The sequence below is a fragment of the Triticum urartu genome, chromosome 6, assembly GCF_003073215.2.
Source record: "Triticum urartu cultivar G1812 chromosome 6, Tu2.1, whole genome shotgun sequence".
NCBI classification, from domain to species: domain Eukaryota; kingdom Viridiplantae; phylum Streptophyta; class Magnoliopsida; order Poales; family Poaceae; genus Triticum; species Triticum urartu.
The window spans coordinates 499,450,840-499,468,908 of record NC_053027.1 but is presented as its reverse complement, the minus strand read 5'-3'; the positions used below and the strand labels follow the sequence as shown (position 1 = coordinate 499,468,908).

The 18,069-nt window shown below is 46.5% G+C and overlaps 3 protein-coding genes across 3 annotated transcripts; all 3 read left to right on the top strand.

The window, feature by feature from the left end:
• The first annotated feature begins 967 nt into the window (after positions 1-967).
• Positions 968-3,777, top strand: LOC125514577. Its single transcript, XM_048679911.1, has 4 exons — positions 968-1,403; positions 2,592-2,675; positions 2,920-3,073; positions 3,235-3,777. Exons 1-4 carry the CDS (start codon positions 1,055-1,057, stop codon positions 3,449-3,451), a joined length of 804 nt encoding a protein of 267 aa, XP_048535868.1. The 5' UTR covers positions 968-1,054; the 3' UTR covers positions 3,452-3,777.
• A 718-nt stretch (positions 3,778-4,495) lies between these two features.
• On the top strand, positions 4,496-5,525 carry LOC125514575 (PLAT domain-containing protein 3-like). The gene is made up of 2 exons (XM_048679910.1): positions 4,496-4,674; positions 4,772-5,525. Exons 1-2 carry the CDS (start codon positions 4,582-4,584, stop codon positions 5,234-5,236), a joined length of 558 nt encoding a protein of 185 aa, XP_048535867.1. The 5' UTR covers positions 4,496-4,581; the 3' UTR covers positions 5,237-5,525.
• A 9,938-nt stretch (positions 5,526-15,463) lies between these two features.
• Positions 15,464-16,854, top strand: LOC125512524. The gene has a single exon (XM_048677620.1). The coding sequence runs from the start codon at positions 15,582-15,584 to the stop codon at positions 16,503-16,505; it is 924 nt and encodes a 307-aa protein (XP_048533577.1). The 5' UTR covers positions 15,464-15,581; the 3' UTR covers positions 16,506-16,854.
• The last annotated feature ends 1,215 nt before the right edge of the window (positions 16,855-18,069 follow it).

Here is an 18,069-nt window from a genome sequence, read left to right as displayed (position 1 = left end):
GTACCTCCTAGTTAGTTGCCTATATGTCGCCGGATAGTGTCATAGCGCGTACCCCACCAGTACGAGCGCCTCCGTGAGACGGCCCATTCCCGGTTTTTGTCCCCACCGATTTTGGGGAGGTTCCCTGACCAGATATTTTCTTGTTTCTACCTTTTGTTTGTTTTTTCAAAAAAAAATCATTTTACTTATTTCCCCTTTTACTTCTTGTTTTTTTCTTTCCTTACTTCTTTCTATTTCCTTTTTCTTCTTTCATTTTTGCAAACACATTTCAAATTCCTGACATTTTTCGAGATCCTTAACATTATTTAAAATCATAAACATTTCCCAACTTCGTGAACACTTTTTTGGAAAATAATGAACAATTTTTAAATTTGTGAATAGTTTCTTGAAATTATGAACATTTTTTGAAACTCATGAACATTGTTTTGAATTGCTGAATTTTAGCCGACCAACATGTTTTTTGAAATTGGGGAACATTTTTTTAAATTCAAGAAATTTTTTTTTGTTTTGACGGACACTTTTTGAATGATTGAACTTTTTTGAAATGTGGGAACAATTTTGGAAAATCGTGTACAATTTTCAATCTTGTGAACTTTTTAAATTCATGAACATTTTTTAAATCCACAAACATTTTTTTAATATGAGAACATTTGTTCAAAATCATGTACATTATATGATTTCCTTAATATTTTTTGTAAATCGTTAACAATATTTTGAATCTACGATTTTTTTTTCAAAATCACAAACGCTTTTTGATTTCCCGAACATTTTTCAAAATCATAAGCGTATTTTTAAAATGTTATGATTTATCGAACAATTTTTTCCAGTTTTTAATTACGAGCATTATTTTAATGCCGAATTATTTGAAAAATAGAAAAAAGGAAAATCGGGGGCGGCCCGCCCTGCCCGCACATGGGCCGGCGAAAAGCGCGTGCAAGAGGGAGCGGGGGGCGCGCGTAACCTCGCCGCCCCCTTTGCTCCGCCGCGCCGTAGAGAGTTCTGCTAGATTTGCGGCTGCTCGAGCCAGGAAAGCCCAAGAACAACGCACACGGAGATGAGCTTAGCGCTTCTAGGGGGCTACTCCTCCGCCGAGGACGACGACCCCGCCGCCGGCGCCGGCGCCGAGCTGAGCGACTCCGGCGACTCATCAGCCGAAGAGGCCGGATCTGACGGAGACGAGAAGTCCGCTCCATCGAAGCCGGCTGCGAAGCCCCGCCCCCGCGTAAACCCTAGCCCCGGAGATGGGGACTCCTCGCTGCCCTCGGCGCTAGATGTCTTCGCCGAGATCTCCGGGCCCCCGGCTTTCCTCAACCGCAGGGTGGCCCAGCCCGAGGAGGTCGGGGAGGCGCTCGGCGTGCTCGATCGCCGCTCCGACTCCAAGAGGAGAAAGCCGCCACCTCCCGGTGAGACGTTTAAACTACTGCTAATTTTCCAGCAGATTATCGTGCTTGTTCAAAACTGGCTGTGTTTGCCACTGACAAATGGGGATTTATTCGGCAAAACTTGAACCAGTTGTTCAGATATGGTACAACTAAGGAGTACAGTTAGCGTATTACATGAGTTTTTGTTGTTGTTGCTATAGTGTCAGCTTTCTTAGTGGTCTCGAGGCATTTGATTGTAGAATTGCATCGCTATAAGGTTAGTTGTTTCAATTGCTTGGCAGTTCATGGACCGTTCGGTGCTAGAGCCTTAGAGTTTGTCAATTCAATTGTATTCTAGAGTAACTTACAATGCACTGGTCTGTGTTCTACTTGGAAGTTAGTTAATCTGTAGTTGTGTTGGTGTGTTTATGGTGCCTTGTTGTATGAACTATAAAGGCCTGTCCAGTCTTTTGTTTGTGATAAGTGACTAAGTGAGTAGAATGAGGGAAGGTACTGATATTTTCTGTTTTTATTTTACATGTCATAATGCTTTGTTGCTATGAGCAAGTATCATGAAGCCGAGATGGTGGCATAGCCAGCTTATGTAGGTTAGAAAAGAGTTATGGAACACACTTATGCAGATGAAGACATGTGTCTTTCACTTTAGTTGAGCGTTCAACATATTAGCTCCCTTGCAGGTTGATGTACACGACGAGGGTTGCAGTCGCATTATTGGTATATGCTACTTGTGCACTATGTATGCACTGCGGCTAGAAATTGCATGTTTGAATTGGCATCCATTCTCACATCACAAAATAAGGCGAGAAGTGCATAGATGTGTTTTGGGCTGTAACTAGTAACCTGCTCTCACTTCAGTGTGTTTGCTAGACCACTTAGAAGGACTATAGACCTGGGTATCTGGCTTACTTCTTGCACGAAAGATTTACATGCAACTATTTGTCCAAGCAGTTTTTAACGGAATAGGTCGACAAAAACCTGCAATACTCTGTTTGAGGACATCAAATGGATATAATTGGCCATTTTGAATTGGATCTGTACTGTTATACAGAATTTTATAGCTTGTAAATATGTTTGAATATGAGATGCATACTAAAGTAGATCTTATCATGTGTGTTGGCTTCTGATAATGTCCCTAGTTCCACTCATGCCAATTATTATATTTGGAATCCAAGTTGGCTGCTGGCTAATCTGACTAAAAACTATGTTCAGGTGCGGTTGTGGCGGCGAAACCACAGATGGTTGCCATCCGTGAACGAGTTAGCAGTGACGTGAAGAATGGTGCCAATCCTCCAGGTTCTGTTGAATGTTCATCTAAGTTACATTGTTGTGCCCTTTTTAATAGGATCGGCTCTGTTACTAGTCTGTGAAATATCATATAGCTAGTTAATATGCTTGAATATGGGATAGATAGTAAAGCATCTTATCATATATGCTGGCATCTGATAAAATTCCTAGTACTACACTTATGCTCATGCTAATTATTCTATTCCAAATTCATGTTATCTCCTGGCTAATCTGACTAGAAAACTATCTCCAGTTGCTGTTGTGTCGGCGAAACCACAGTTGGTTGCTGGTCATGAACGAGTTACCAGTGACACGAAGAATGGTGCCAATCCTCCAGGTTCAGTTGAAGGAAAGAGAAAAATAGGGGCTGCAAATCCTGGTCCAGAAGATGCTGCCGAGCTTCTAAGGTAACAAATGGCCACTTTGATTCATGAGTATAACTATGAACTAACTAATCAAAAGCATACCGAGCATATATATGGCTGAATTCTTTGTACAATCTGTTGTCATTCCTGGTTATGTCTTATATAGGGCTCCTGACAGCTTTTTTTAACTCTTCCGTTTGTAGAATGTGCCTCCAGTGTGGTATACCAAAGACCTATTCACACGCGCAAGGAATGGTATGCCCTGTTTGCAACGACAGACCGGTGCAGGCAAAAGAGCCGGAGAAGAAGAAGGGTTCTGCTGTCAAAGACAAGGAGAAAGTGAAGAGGATGAGAGGGCAGTCGTCACATGCATCTTGGAAGAGTGAAACTGAGATGGCTCTGCGGCAACAATTCGACTGACGGGTGTCACCGGGAGTGCTGGTGCACTCAGTCTGTACACTAGGTAGAATCGAATCTCTTTGCTTGTACCATTGCGTCGCGTGGCTTCCAGATTGCCATCGTTTTGTTTCTTGTATTTGCAGCTCTCTGACATGCACGGATTAAGTTTCGCAAGCTGTATCCGTTAAAATGTTTTCCAGCCCAGCCATGTTTCGAGTAAGTTACTCAGGGTCCCTTTGCTTCAGGGACATTTTCCTGTGCCCATCAGTAACTGGATGACCTATGAGATTCCCATGAGATTTTTGCGTATCATAGAAGAATCCCTGAATACTGAACTGGTTGTGCTTCCTGCTGTTATTTGCATTGGTGACATGGAAATCTTAGCCCATGGTCCGAAATTCGCTTTGGATTCTTGCTAATCATAGAAGCCTCCAGTGTGGAGGCAATTATGTCTAGTAATGTGGCGGCATGTGGCATAACATGGCCAACATGGGAGCAACCCACGGAGATGAACAGATCCAGTCCTGCCGCGATCCTGATCGTATTATCAGTACTACTACATTTGTGCAGCTTACCACTAACCTGTCTTGTGGGATTCCCTTGGGACACGTTCATGGTCTCCAATGCTTATGCCTTTATTTGTTCTTGTCCAAGTTGGGTCCATCATACGTACGTATTTGTCATGCTAACTGGCTTGAAATTCCACAATGTATGGATCGGTTCTGGGCCTCAAGGTGAACCCCGTTTGCAGACATTTCACGGTCTCTAGATCTTCAGCTTTAAGACCTTCTGCCATGATACTTACTTGTGATCGGATCTCAAGGCTATTCCATCGTTCTTTCGAATTCAGTATGAGAACAGTAGGAAGATATTTGGAACGAGCAACTGCGGAGGGCGGGTGGCACGGCCCTGTCTGTCCTCTGTCGGCCATGATGCGTCCATTGAATAATGCAGGGTTAGTTCAGACGAGCAGGGACAAAACTGCGCAGTTTTTAAAAGCTTTCCGGATCGGATCGACGCCACGGTGGCACACGGTGCCAGCCAAGGCCCCACGCGGCCTCATCACCCACTTCCATTTTATACCATCCACTCCCCCCAGCAATCTCACACATCCCCACACGAACGATCAAACTCGGATCCGTCCGCCAGCCATGGCTCGGCTCGCCGCCCTCCTCCTCGCCTTCGCCGTCGCCGTCTCCGCCACCACGCTGGCCCACGGCCGCGACCTCCCGACCCAGATCAAGGTGACTCACCATCCTCCCCCTCCCATCCTCTCCTCTTGACATGGTTACTACTCTGCTCGTGTACTCATCTCGTTTGCCGGCTTCGACGGATCCGCAGCTGACCAAGGGCGGCGGCGCGGTGGGCGGCGACAGCCAGGAGTGCGTGTACACGGTGTACGTGCGGACGGGGTCGATCTGGAAGGCCGGGACGGACGCCAACATCACGCTGGAGCTCTACACGGCGGGCAACGCCGACGGCGTGGCCATCTCGGACCTGCCGTCGTGGGGCGGGCTCATGTGGGGGGGCCACTCCTACTTCGAGCGCGGCAACCTGGACATCTTCAGCGGGCGCGGGCCGTGCATGGCCACCGCGCCCTGCCGGATGAGGGTCTCCTCCGACGGCACCGGCGCGCACCACGGCTGGTACTGCAACTACGTGGAGGTCACCGTCACCGGCCCACACCGCGGCTGCGCGCAGCAGCTCTTCACCGTCGAGCAGTGGCTCGCCACCGACGCCGCGCCCTACAAGCTCGAGGCCGTCGTCGACCGCTGCCCCGCCGATGGCGCCGCCGCCTCGGAGTAAGACCGAGTACGCCGGCCTCACACTGTGTGGTGGTAGCAATAAGCTGCGGGGCCGTGCGTGCCGGCCCCGTGATCCGCGTGCGCCGCGCCGGAGATGTACTACTATATGAGTTCGTGCTGCTGGTGGCGAAATAATCGGGGACCTGATTTGTACTGTGTGCCATTAGTGGGAGTTGTCATTAGTTGCGGTGGCTGTTTTGTACGTTGATGGTGTCAATATGGCATCTTCATTTGTGTGTATCTTTGTCCATGTTTTCATGCGGTGAATGTAGATTCAGTTCCAAGCTCTAGTCGACTGCGTCCATGGTGCAGCAGTGTAGCCGAGTCGTGGTGTCCGGCTCCCGCGCGCGGACGCGTGGATAGTAGCTCGAGCTAGAATGCCAATGCACCCTGCACACAACGTGCGTGCCACGGCGATTGATGATTTCTCGACGCTTTCAGGGCGCGCGACTCATCATCAGAATTAAAAACATTAGAGTAGAATCATCATTCAGCGAGCAATTTATAGACAACTGGTGACTACTCCATTTAGAGGAAATATTTCTGGGTATCTGTCAAATAAGTTTTTTTCCCAGAGGATTCTCTGTGTAGATGTTTCATATATGAAATATAAGATGAAAAATGGAGAAGCGACTAAGGGCATCTCCAATACCGTGCCGCAAATCGGACTCACTGTCCGTCCACAGAGCTACATGTCGTCAGATCCTATTCACCGCACCTGTCGAGGATAACGACTAAACATGCATCCACGCCTGCAGTACTGGGCTGGCCATTTCGTATCTTCTGTGTTTTTTCTGTGGTTTCCCGAACCGGTTTTTACTCTTTTCATTGTTTTTTTTTCTTTTTTCTCTCTCTCTTTTTTCCTTTATTTTACTTTTTTATTTTCATTTTCAGTGTTTTTTTCGAAATATGGAAACAACTTTTAAATTCGTGATTTGTTTTTGAAATACGGGAAAACTTTAAAATTCCTTAACGTTTTATGAAATTTGAGAACACTTAATAAGTTTATAAACATTTTTTATATCTATGAATATATTTTGAAACCAAGTTCGTGAACATTTCTATAAATACAAGGTCATATTTTCAAATTCATGAACATTTTACGAAGAACAGGGCCATTTCTTCAAATTCGTTAAATTTAGAAATTAATGAATTTTCTTGAAATCATAGAACGATTTTCAGAATTTGTGAATAAATTTTGAATTTATAGAACACTTTACAAAATCATGAACACTTTTTGAAAATCATGAACTTTTTTGAATTTCAATTTTTTAAATCCAAAACAGTTTTTGAATTTGGGATTTCAAACATTTTTTAGTTTCATAACTTTTTCTGAAATCCAGAATAATTATTTGACTTTGGAATATGTAAACTTTTTTTAATTTCATTAGTTCTATTGAAATACCAAAACATTATTTTTTTTCTGAATTTGGAATTCGTGACCATTTTTTATTTTAAAAAGGGAAAAAGAAATAAAGACAAAAAACGAAAAAACAGGCCCCCGGTCCGTAGATGGGCCGACCCAAAGAGATCTGACGAGTAGAGGAGAGCCGGTTGCTCGCTTTCTACCGCGTGACGCGTATAATAGCGAAATATAGGAGTTCCCCACCTTCTTTGCTCCTGACAAGTGGCACACAGCATGCGCCCCACTTTGTCACAATATAGGAGTTTTCTCTTTTTTCATAGTTTATTCAGACTATTTTATATGTTTCAATGATATTTTTTCTTCAAGAAAAAACAGGAATAAGAAAACCCAAAAATGGAATAAAAACCACAAGAAAGAGATCATAGCCCGAAAGGATGATTACGGTTTTCACTTCTTTTTGGAAGCACATGCTGTGTTTCTCTCTTTTTATAGGGGAGCACAAATGTGCTTCTCATAGAAGACAAATTGTCCTTTCCCCGTATTTGGAATGCACAATTGTATTTTTTTTCTTTTTGAGAAGCACACTCGTGAAACCTAAAAAAATTTCTCACCAAATTCTAGCAAAGCAAGGGAAAAGACAAAAAAAAACATGCTCCCTCGGGATGCAACCAGCGCGGGACACGTGGTGGCACACCGGGAGCTGAGGAGGAGCCCCGCTGATTATTTGCTCTCTGAGCTCCCCCATATGTCGCCCGTACTAAGTCCTATTAACAACTCGCCTACAACGCAACAGTATTTGGGTCGCCTATCGACAAGTTTTTTGTGTGTTTTCTTGTCAGTTTGTTCACTAGTTTGCATCGGCTTTCTGTCTTTTTTTTGTTTTCTTCATATATCCCCTTTCCTTGTTTCCTTTGGTTTTTTTGTTTCTTATTATTTTTGCTTTTTAAAATTATTTTTCTCTTGTGTCACCACATGTCTAATTTTTCATTAGTATTCTACATTTTTTATACATCTTGAATATTTCTCAATACACATTTAATGTTTCTAAATACATGATATGTGAGTCAACTAAGCAAGGCTATGCCCACAATGAGGGCAAATGGATCGACTCAGTTAATTGGTTCTGACTTTATTTTTGTTCATTCTTGTTGATTTCATTTTTTTTTTGCTTTCTAGTTCTTTCAGGCCTTTGACTAGTTTTTTTTTCTGGTTTTTTTTCTTCAAAAAGACAGGCTATTGCCCCCTCCCTTCCAAGTTGGGCGGCGGAATGTTGCAAAAGCCCATTAACTATTAATCCACATAGCTAAAACTCGCAGTGGCACGCACGTCCGTAGCATGCATAAGACCACCCATTTTCTTGAAGTGCACTCGCTATGCGTCACTCTCCCACCACCCATGCCATTTCATTTTATCTTAAAACATAAATTTGTTGTATCTTTTAAACCGAAGTCCAAAATAAGTTTCGTTCGCATATTCACGAGCGTTACAACGAGTACATTCAAATAATACAAATTTTCAATACATTTAGACTCCCATTTAAAAAAATTACCAAGTTCAAAATATAAAACTTGATAGTCGTAAAGTTTTACAAAGTTGTACCAAGTTTCATTTGCTTTTTAGAAACTTACCATTTTAAAACTTGCTAAAGCTGTTAAAACTTGTCAAAACGTTGGAGCCCCACTTGGTTTTAAGTTTGAGATATGAAACTTATTGATTTTATCGTTCATTTCAACTAAGTTTCAGCAATGGAAACCAAACAAAATTTTAAAAACCGTGTCAAAAACATATTCAAAATGGGTCTTATTTCAATGCCATCGTCACAAGAAACACAAATATGCAAACAAAATATAAATTGGACTTTCTGTGCAAAACATATAATAAATTCAAAATTAAAAGTAAAAAAGCATGGGAGGTGGGATGAGTGTGCCATGCACTCTCTGCTAAAAGTTGTATTTGTGGACCCCTTTACATGAGTTAAGCCCTAAACACGTGCGGAGGACCAATTCAATTTGCGAATCACAAGACAATCGAGTGGCCCCAAATCTGTGTGCCCCTGTCCCTGTGTGCCACAAATCCTCTCCCATACACATAGCGTAAAATAGAGAAACCAACCAACTATGTGACTGGTCATCATGTTCGGTCTTCCGCCGTTGGCCTTTAGCTCGTCCACTCGGTGCTTGTGGACACCGAGTTGCGATGTACACACCTAACTTTCGTGCAAACGGCTTATGGTAGGCCGATAAGAGAGAGGGTTTCCTCAAACATATTAGTCTCAGTGGGTGTACGCATGATAATAGTTAGTCTTGATTCCTACCATCATTTTTTATATTTAATTTTGTTCGGTTGTGTGTCTTAAAACTACAAAACTATAAACTACTTATATAGACATGAAGAGGAAGAGTTCAATTGAGAACTTTTTCAAGCCAACTCGGACTAGTAGCCAATTTACTTCAGAATAAATTACCGAGACCATTAATCATGGTGGTGTAGAGCCAAATTCAGATTAATACAGATAAAATTTTATTCATATTGTAGAACATCAAACATGTTTTGAGAATCTAGACGACTAGACCTTCTGATAGTTACCATGATATATGAGTGTGATTGTGATCGATACTTCTAGTTCAAGCGCCCACCCCTCTATCACCATTTTCTGGCTCCGGTCCTGACCGCTACCGCTGATGGAGAAGAGAAACCACGCCGACTATGGGAGGAGTGGGTATGATCTGATCAACGTACTAGCAAACTTAGAAGACATACATTAACTTAAGGATTCTATCTTCTGGTCAAACCATCAGTACTACCCCCTCAAACCACCCATGGACCTAAGGCAACAATCATCACGACCCCTAAACTATCATTCCTATCACTTTTCTCCTGTCACTACTTTTTTCGATAAGGGGCGCTTTATTACTTAAAAAGTTTAAGACCTGGCCTCTGCATAACTAAGATGCACACATCCAAATCAAGTTCAAACTTAGGGAAAAAAGCGACATACAAGTAATCATAAGACTGTATGACGCCTAATCTGTGGGAGGGCTAATCCTAAGATCATGCTGCCCTCCATGTCGGGTAAGAGTATCCCTCGCCGTGTTCTTCAAGCGTGTACACACCTTCGTAAACAGGTCTCGATTCTCCACACGTTGTAGAGACGACCATAAATGGAGCGTACAGGTACATCTGAGAGAAGTGCCATGTACATCGATAAACAGGTCCATGTCAGTACTAACATATAACCATCAAATTTGTCTAGTTTTGGGCGCAATCATGCAAAAAAAGCAATTTTCTACACCAAAACCCTGCCAAAATTTGGGCCAATAGGTAGCAAGATCAAGCTGCAACTTATCGTAATCGGGAAGCTCATCTCATGTTCCTCAATGTCGTGGCTCCATTTAGTGTGGTTAGCAGCCAGCCAGCTCGCGAATGACAACTCTACACAGTCGTTGCGAACAGTTTGAGGGGGGCATGTAGGGTTTGGAGACTAGGAGTGAGAATTGCCTAAACCCCTGGTTCGTAAACAAAATATCTACATGGGCAAGCACATATTAAGGACCCATTTGACTAATTTTGTTCGGCTTTAACACAAAACAGCCACGGGAGTGTGCCCTTTATGGCATGGCTCGTGTGTGATTCAGACTGTTTTTTGTCGAATCGAACCCGCATGGAAAGTTTAGGGGCTAGCCCATATCGTTTTGCAAGTTCATAGACTAAGACGATCCCACCATACAAGTTGATATTCTCTATTCCTCAACATATACTTGAATTTGTGTCAGTACCTTTTCCTATCTCACATTCTAATTCATAACATGCAACAAAACATAAAATACAGATTTGGCCCCCACATCCAAAAGAAGCAAAACACATAATATGTTGCACACGTTAACAAATTCTAGTTGTATTATAATACATCACCTCAACTCCATACAAGCTATCACCTCTATTCGGAAATAGATGACATTTAAGAAAGTGTGCATCGAAAATCTCTATCTTGATATGTAAGAACTTAGGGTGGCTAGTGGGGAATGGCGCAGGAGATTTTCATGAATTTTATCCATGATACAGTTTTTGCAGTTAAGCTTCTACTATTAAACTTGCATGTTAAAGACGGTGGTCATTCCTCGCAAAACACTGGCCAGACTTCCATCTACTTTCCTCAGCAAAACATCCACGAAGCGTGCAACTGATGGTAGGAAGAACCCAAGAGGAGACACGCAACGACATGGCGAACGAGAACACATGCAGGGACCGGAGGTCGTATGGAGTTCCACCGAACCTCGACGCCCTCGGAAGCCTGAAAATGGGCACTCCGCCGGAACACTGTAGAAAGCGCCCCCAGAGGATGGCCTCCGTGCTGGCCGTGGCCGGGTAGGCTAGCTAGCGATGCGTGGGGAGCAAAGCAAGTTGGCAATCGCACCGAATCTCGGGCTCCAAATCTTGGCTCGTGGTGGAGGGTCCAGCCAGCCAGCCCAACCGCTAGCTCACCCCCTCCATCCCCTCTCAACTCCCAATAGTGTGCGTGATGCATCCCCCTTCCCATGATGGCACCCGTTTTCCCTTAAATGAATTTAACACCTTTAATCCTTTACACATCCATCACTCATGAACACCCACACCAACCTGCTTTCACAAGAAAAACAATCCACACACACACCAACCCAACCCTTCTCCCCCGGTTCTCCCTTATCATTGCTACGCGGATAAACAACAGCTAACCACGGCGACGGCCATCATCAGCAGCGTAGCCGCGGCTCGGTGCTCTGTCAGTGCTAGCTAATGCTTCGAGATACCATCATTATGCGAAGCTCGTCGCATGATTGCAGAGGATTAACAAGTAGCACTAGTGGTGGCTCATGGAAAGCGCTCCGCTGCTCCGGTCTGCATCAGTGCATGCGTAATGGTGCATCGATTGGTTTTCGTCCGTTCAGTTTGCATGTAGTATTGATCGACGCGGCAGTAGCGCTAATAATTCGTGCTCCGGGGGAGAGAAATCATGCTGGGGGGGTAGATGAATTATTTGGTTAGGCGCCGCGCCGGCCCGGCCGTGTGCCGCCACCGCGCACTCGGAGGGCTCGAGCGTGGCCATCAGGGGCGGCTGGAGCTCGGGGTCCATGCATGGTGATGGACGCCGGCCCCGTTGGGCCACCACGGCATGGAGAAGCATGTCTGTTAGATTCTTTTTGTGGCAAAACCTTTGTAGATATGTCTACTGTGTACGAACATTGCCACAGTCAGCTGACTGTGAACTGTCCGTACTTGCTTCCTCACTTGATAGCAACAGGTTCGTATGATGAGGACCGACGCATCCATGCTGGTATCTTCAGATGTATGCATAGGGCGTTTGGTTGAAATTGAAAAACTATGAGTAGTTAAATTTAAAGACAAATGTGTTTTAAATTTGTCTCTTAATAAGTCCAGAAATTGTACTCGGCACGAAAATTGGAAAAACCTTTTCGATGAAGGTGGATTTTTTATTAACTCAAAATGAAGTATCAAGGCAGTACGAACAAACACAATGAGGACACACTTGGTCCCTTTATGATTAGAATGCATACAACCAACACACACACAATCATGCTGTCAAAGGGCAAAGTTATATCAGACAGAAGTTATGTCTAAGCAGAGGAAACAGAAGAAAAGGATCTCCAAAGTGATCAAAACAACGATCGTCGAACTACTACAACAACTATATGCACCAATCATTTTTTGACATCACAAGAACAGTGAGAAATGTTCTCCGGTAACAACACCTTCAGGAAGTGAACTACGCTCAACTGCTGAGGTCGCTAGATCCAACCAATAATGACTAGGCCTGAGCTCTCGCCATGAAGATCAAGTCCGAGCAATGCTTTCAACAAGGTAATGACACGACAACACTGCCATTGCCAAGTATAACGTACTATGCTTAGACTTAGAGATTTCAACACACAATTTGAGACTGGGTACTCGTGAAGAACACCACCAAATCGAAATTATCATGTTGTCATCACCACTTTATGCGATCCCATTAATTACATGTGTGGCACGATCTTGGCATAAGATGTCGCACAAGTGAAGAAATACCCACACAAACAGGCAGCTAAGCAACAACAAAGAGTCGGTCGCCACCAAAAAGCCCAGAATGGAAAAGGTCATCATCGCACACGGGACAAAGATTAACGGGGGAGGAAAGTCACCCACACCACCAAAATCCCAATTGGGGGTGCTCCTGTGGTCGCACACCATCCTCTTGCTCTTTTGTTGTCACATGTGGCAGCAAAATAGTCCGACCAAACTACCCATTGTTGTTGCTCGATCAGAAGGTCCAAGACACTTCGGCTTGTTGCGACTACCGTCTAGCCGATGCCGCATCAATCGCCTAACAACGAGGGACCATGGCGTCACCCATGCCCCCGAGCAGAGGACCGCCACGATAGGGCGTAGATGGACACCGTTGCCCCTTGCGTGCCTGCAGACGGATCAAGATCGTCGGCACCGCCACCTCGCCACCAGAGATTGTCGACCATGCCAAAAACACAATTGTCACCATTACGCAACCATGCCCTTTGCCTCTAGCCGCCGCTCATAAATGACATCTCGCCACCAAAGGCTACCAGAGCGATGACCTTCCCGTTTACACCTAAATCGACCAGTGACGGGGCTTAGCCCGGCCACTGGTCTCTAAAAGCGGTCGGGGAAAGGAAGGTCAGGGAGGTAAGAGGTGGTGGTTTAGGGTTTGAGTGGTGGTGGCTATTTTTGGTTGCTGTGCGAGGTTCAATTTGTGAGAGGGGAGGACAGTGAAGCAGGAGGGGTGGCTCCCTTGCTTGGAAATCGGCAAAACCTAGTCCCTTTGCTAGTAAAACCAGAAATATTTGGCCCCACAAGGCCTAGTTGTAAGTGACACCTAGCACAATGAAACATTGACCTCATCATGCCTATACTAACCGACAAACTGCCTCTATTCCCCCACAGAACGTCCCTACCCGCTTTCCCCGATCTACATATCAAATGTGGCGCCATTTTCTAGGCCACCTAGATGATGATTGTGCCTTTGCCGACCTCGGTGTGACGATATGGCTCTGTTCTCCGGCTCAGCCCACCTTTCCTGGAGCGACGCACCCATGTTAGCGCCCTAGTGCACCATTCAGTGCCTTGCCTCCTCATTGCGGGTCGTCGGAGAAGAGGTAGTGGAGGTAGATACCATCTAGCGTTGTGGTGGCTCATTGGTATACCTGGCTATTTGTCGGGCCGGGCTAGGCCTAACAAAGCCCGACGCAAAAAACCTAGCCCGGCCCGGCCATCGGGCCTAGAATCCAGGCCCAAGCCCGGCCTATCAACGAAAAAACCCACCGGGCCTCTGCAAAAAAATCACAAATATGGCAGGCCTAGGCCCGGCCCACGGGTAAGACAGGGCCGGGTCGGGTCGGGCTTTTCTGGGCTGGGTCAGGTCGGGTCGGTCGGACCGGGTATCCCAAGGCCAGGGATACTCATTAGACATGAGAATGAGAGGCCGATGGTCGATCAGGTGACGCATGTAGGCACCATCATGGTGTGACGTGGTCGCAGAGGAGGCGCAACCATACATCCTCAAACTTTACAAAGTGGTCGATCGACGGTCCATAACCCTTCTTTTGCAGTGCATCCAGTAGACATGGTGTAAGTTCAATGGCTTTCAATGCATTTCACTCACTGCCTCGAGTGCACACATTGAAAGTTGGAGGACTGAATTGCACTGTCCCCACATGTTCAGTGGCTCCCGGTGCATTTCATCTACAAATCTAGGCAAGATCATGCTAGTAGGGTGACATTACCACCCAATTTGAACGCCAGCCTATCATTGTATCTGCACATCTGTTTGCAGTTTTGTGCAACAGGTAGGTTAAGCCGTTGTTGCACACTTCTCACAAACCTGCGCCCACAGCAGTATAATACAGATCGAGCCGACGTAGCACATTGAAAAGAAGAAGAATTGTATAATACTCCCTCCGTTCCATAATAGTGTAAAAAACGCTTTTATATTATGGGACAGAGGGAGTACAAAGCTGGGCTCCTCTGATGATGCTGCACTTAGAGCATCTCCAACAGAAGCGCTATATAAGCGACGCGCGGTATAAAAACTACTTTTAGCGCGCGCGGACCTGATTTTCAGTCTCCAGCGGCCGCACAAAAAACGCATGCGCTATAACTAATGCAGCGCGCGCAGCATATTTAGTGCGCCCGGTCGCGCGCGCTGTAAAATCTGGGCTGATGCAGATGGGACCGCTTGATTGGGACCGCTGGACTCGCGCGCACCATATTTTACAGCGCTTGTTGGAGCAAACGTCTTCTAGCGCCCTAAAAAAACTACTTGCGCGTTGTAAACCCGTTTTTTAGGCGCCACGCATTAGGCGGCTGTTGGAGATGCTCTTACACACAACACATAAATAGATCCTCCGCCATGCAACAGTAGATTACGCGCGCATTCTTTTTGATGGGATCAAGATCGGAAGGTGGTGGAGTGTAGCTTTACGAACACTTCCTTGAAGATACCCAGTAGATAGATTAGATTATGTATCCATAGAACAGCTCCAAGGTCCACTTCCTTGAAGATACCCGTGATCAACTACCTCAATTAGGCCCCCGATTAGATCCCAATATTTTAGCCCAGACCACTTCACAAAAGCAATCGCCGGAGGCCGGACGCTAATCTTACCGCAGGCATACGGCCAAGCAGCACGACACGCCATTGCAGCTAGCTATCATTTTTGGCTCAAGCTTTTCCTGTTACATTACATGTTGGCTTGTCTTGTTTATTTGGGCTTAAGCACTCTTCTTTTAACTCCGGCACCAACCGAAAGCTGGACGTCGTCCGGCCGGGCTTTTAAAACTGCCACCTAAACGGACAGCTCGGTCACTCATCACAGCCTCAAGCCTCACAACAAGAAGCGGACGCTAGCTAGGAGCTAGGAGCAGAGGAGGAGGAGGAGGACGAGGGAGAAGAAGCTTCACACGCAGCGCGGGCGTCATGAGGGGGAGGAGGAGGGGGAGCAGCGGCACGGCCACCGACTTCCTCGTCTGCTTCCCGCCGCGGGCGCACCTGGCGCTCATGCCGCCCAAGACGGCCTGCAGCCCGTCGCGGCCGTCCGCCAGCTCCGAGCGCCGGCACAGCACCAGCGGCGCCCGGCCGTCGTCGTCCGGCTCGCACCTCAGGGTGGCCGCCAACAGGAACCCGAGCCGGCGCCACCACGCCGTGGACGTCGGCGAGGACAACGAGCCGTCGTCGCCCAAGGTGACGTGCGCGGGGCAGATCAAGGTCTCCCGGTCGGCCAAGCCCAAGGCCGCCGGTGCTGGCGGGAAGAAGAAGGCCACGTGGATGCAGGCGCTCGGGATCAAGAAGGACGCCCTGCCCTTCCTCAGCGCCCTGCACGGCGCCTTCCGGCTCAACGTCTCCGGCTGCTTCGGCAGGTTCCCCGGCGCCGTCGTCGAGTACACCTCCGGGGAGGAGGACGAGGAGGAGGAGGAGGAGGAGCAGGCGGGGCGCGCGGGGAAGGAGACGGATCGGCGCCACGGCGACGCATTGGCCAAGTGGTTCATGGTGCTCGAGGAAGGGAAGAGGGCTCCCCGCAAGAACCAGGAGCACGAGCTACCGCACGAGGAGCAGGAGAAAGAAGACGCGGCGCCGCCGGCGAACGCGCTGATGCTGATGCGGTGCCGGTCGGCGCCGGCGAAGGGGCTGGCGAGGAGGCTAGGAGTAGCCGACGCAGGGGAGGACGAGGAGGAGGCCGAGAGCGAGAGCAACAAGGCAAGGGAGGAAGAGCCGGAGAAGGAGAACCTGGTGGTGATGAGGTACCCGCCCGACTTCTTCCAGGTGTCCATGGACATCGCCAAGGAGACATGGATCGTCGGCGGCGACGACTCGGTCCTACGCTGCCGGAGCTGGAAGAAATGAGCGACGATCCATCCGTCCATCCATCCTCTCCTTCTGCGAACAATGTGTGTGTGTGTTTTCAACATTTTGCGACCCGATCCTCTGCCGCCGATTCTCATTCTGAGAGCAGAGTTACCACCACAATTTGCGCATGGATCGCGTAAAGGATTCGATCAGCATGTGGCGGATTGGTTCAGAGAAGGCCGGCGTGTAGGTCTCTCAGCAAAACAAATTCTGCTCTGTAGATATTGCTGTACCATTAGGGATCCCTTGCCATATTTTTACCTTATGATATATACTATGTACATGGTGAATAGTAGTACCTGTAGTATGTGAGGAGTAATATGAGTGAAGTGTATTATAGCTCCCAGCCAGCGTGCAATTTAACTTTGGATTTGAGATGAAATTCTCTGGTGCTTTTCCTTACTCTTGTTTACACAGTATGCTGACTGTTAAGGATTTGTTGCTTTCTGTTTGTGTACTACTTGGGAGAATTAATTTGATGCCACCGTTCACCTCATATTAGCTGTGAGAAAATGAAACGATCTTGTCCTTTTATGAACGCCGGATGTCGGGTTCAGCGACAACTTCTTCGGTTCTGAAAGTACGATTGATAGTTAGAAAAGTCCAGGTTCATAACAAGAGCTGTACGTTGTGTATGGCCGGCTGCAATCGCTGTCAGTATGTTATCTGATGGATCTGAGCAAATACGGCAATCGCTGTCAGTATGTTATCTGATGGATCTGAGCAAATACGTTGATTAGAAGTCTCTCATTTTCAGGGAAGGTTGATTAGAAGTTAGTTAGACTGGTGCCAACTTCATCTTTGTTGTTCATTTTTCGTCATTCCTTACTTTCAGTTGTGCCACTATTGTTGGCCTTTACCCACTTGTCCCTCACGTCACCTCTTGGGCAACAACGGCGGAAACCCTAGCTCGCACCGTCGGCCCCCATCCACTGCCCCACCTCCCCTCGCCGTCACTAGTGGACACTGTAAATCTAAGTCCATGCAGCGGATGGCGGCGGCGGGGTTTCTTGCAGTGCAATCCCCTCTGATAACCCAAGGTATCCTTGGGCGATTGCTGCTTCTTCCAGTGGTGCGATGACCAGGTAGCCCTGGCATAGGGGAGTGGTCGAATCCCTTCTATGTTAGATTTACCGAATCCCTTCCCTCTATTGTATCATTGACCCTCATTGAGTCAAAGTGATTAGCAAAAACAAAATTTCCTTGATTTTTGTGTTACTTGGTGTTTCTGTTTAGGGTAGAATAATTTCCTCGCACTGAGGATGATTCCACCAAGCCATCTTACTTGACATAACCTATCGAGTTCGAGTGACACCAAATTTTGGCACACAAAAAAACCACTTAGTATATTTATGTAGAATTAATTTAAAAATTTTAATGTAGGGCCATGCCGTCAAATTTCATTCATCATGAAACTCATAATACTCCAGATTCAAGTCTCTAGTTACATCGACATCGTAGGGTGAAAACAAGCTATGGTAATCTATAACTAGATAGGAAGTGCGGCTTGCCGCACCCGGCAGCACCGCTGCCGGGTAAAAGTCATATCCAATCCAGTAAC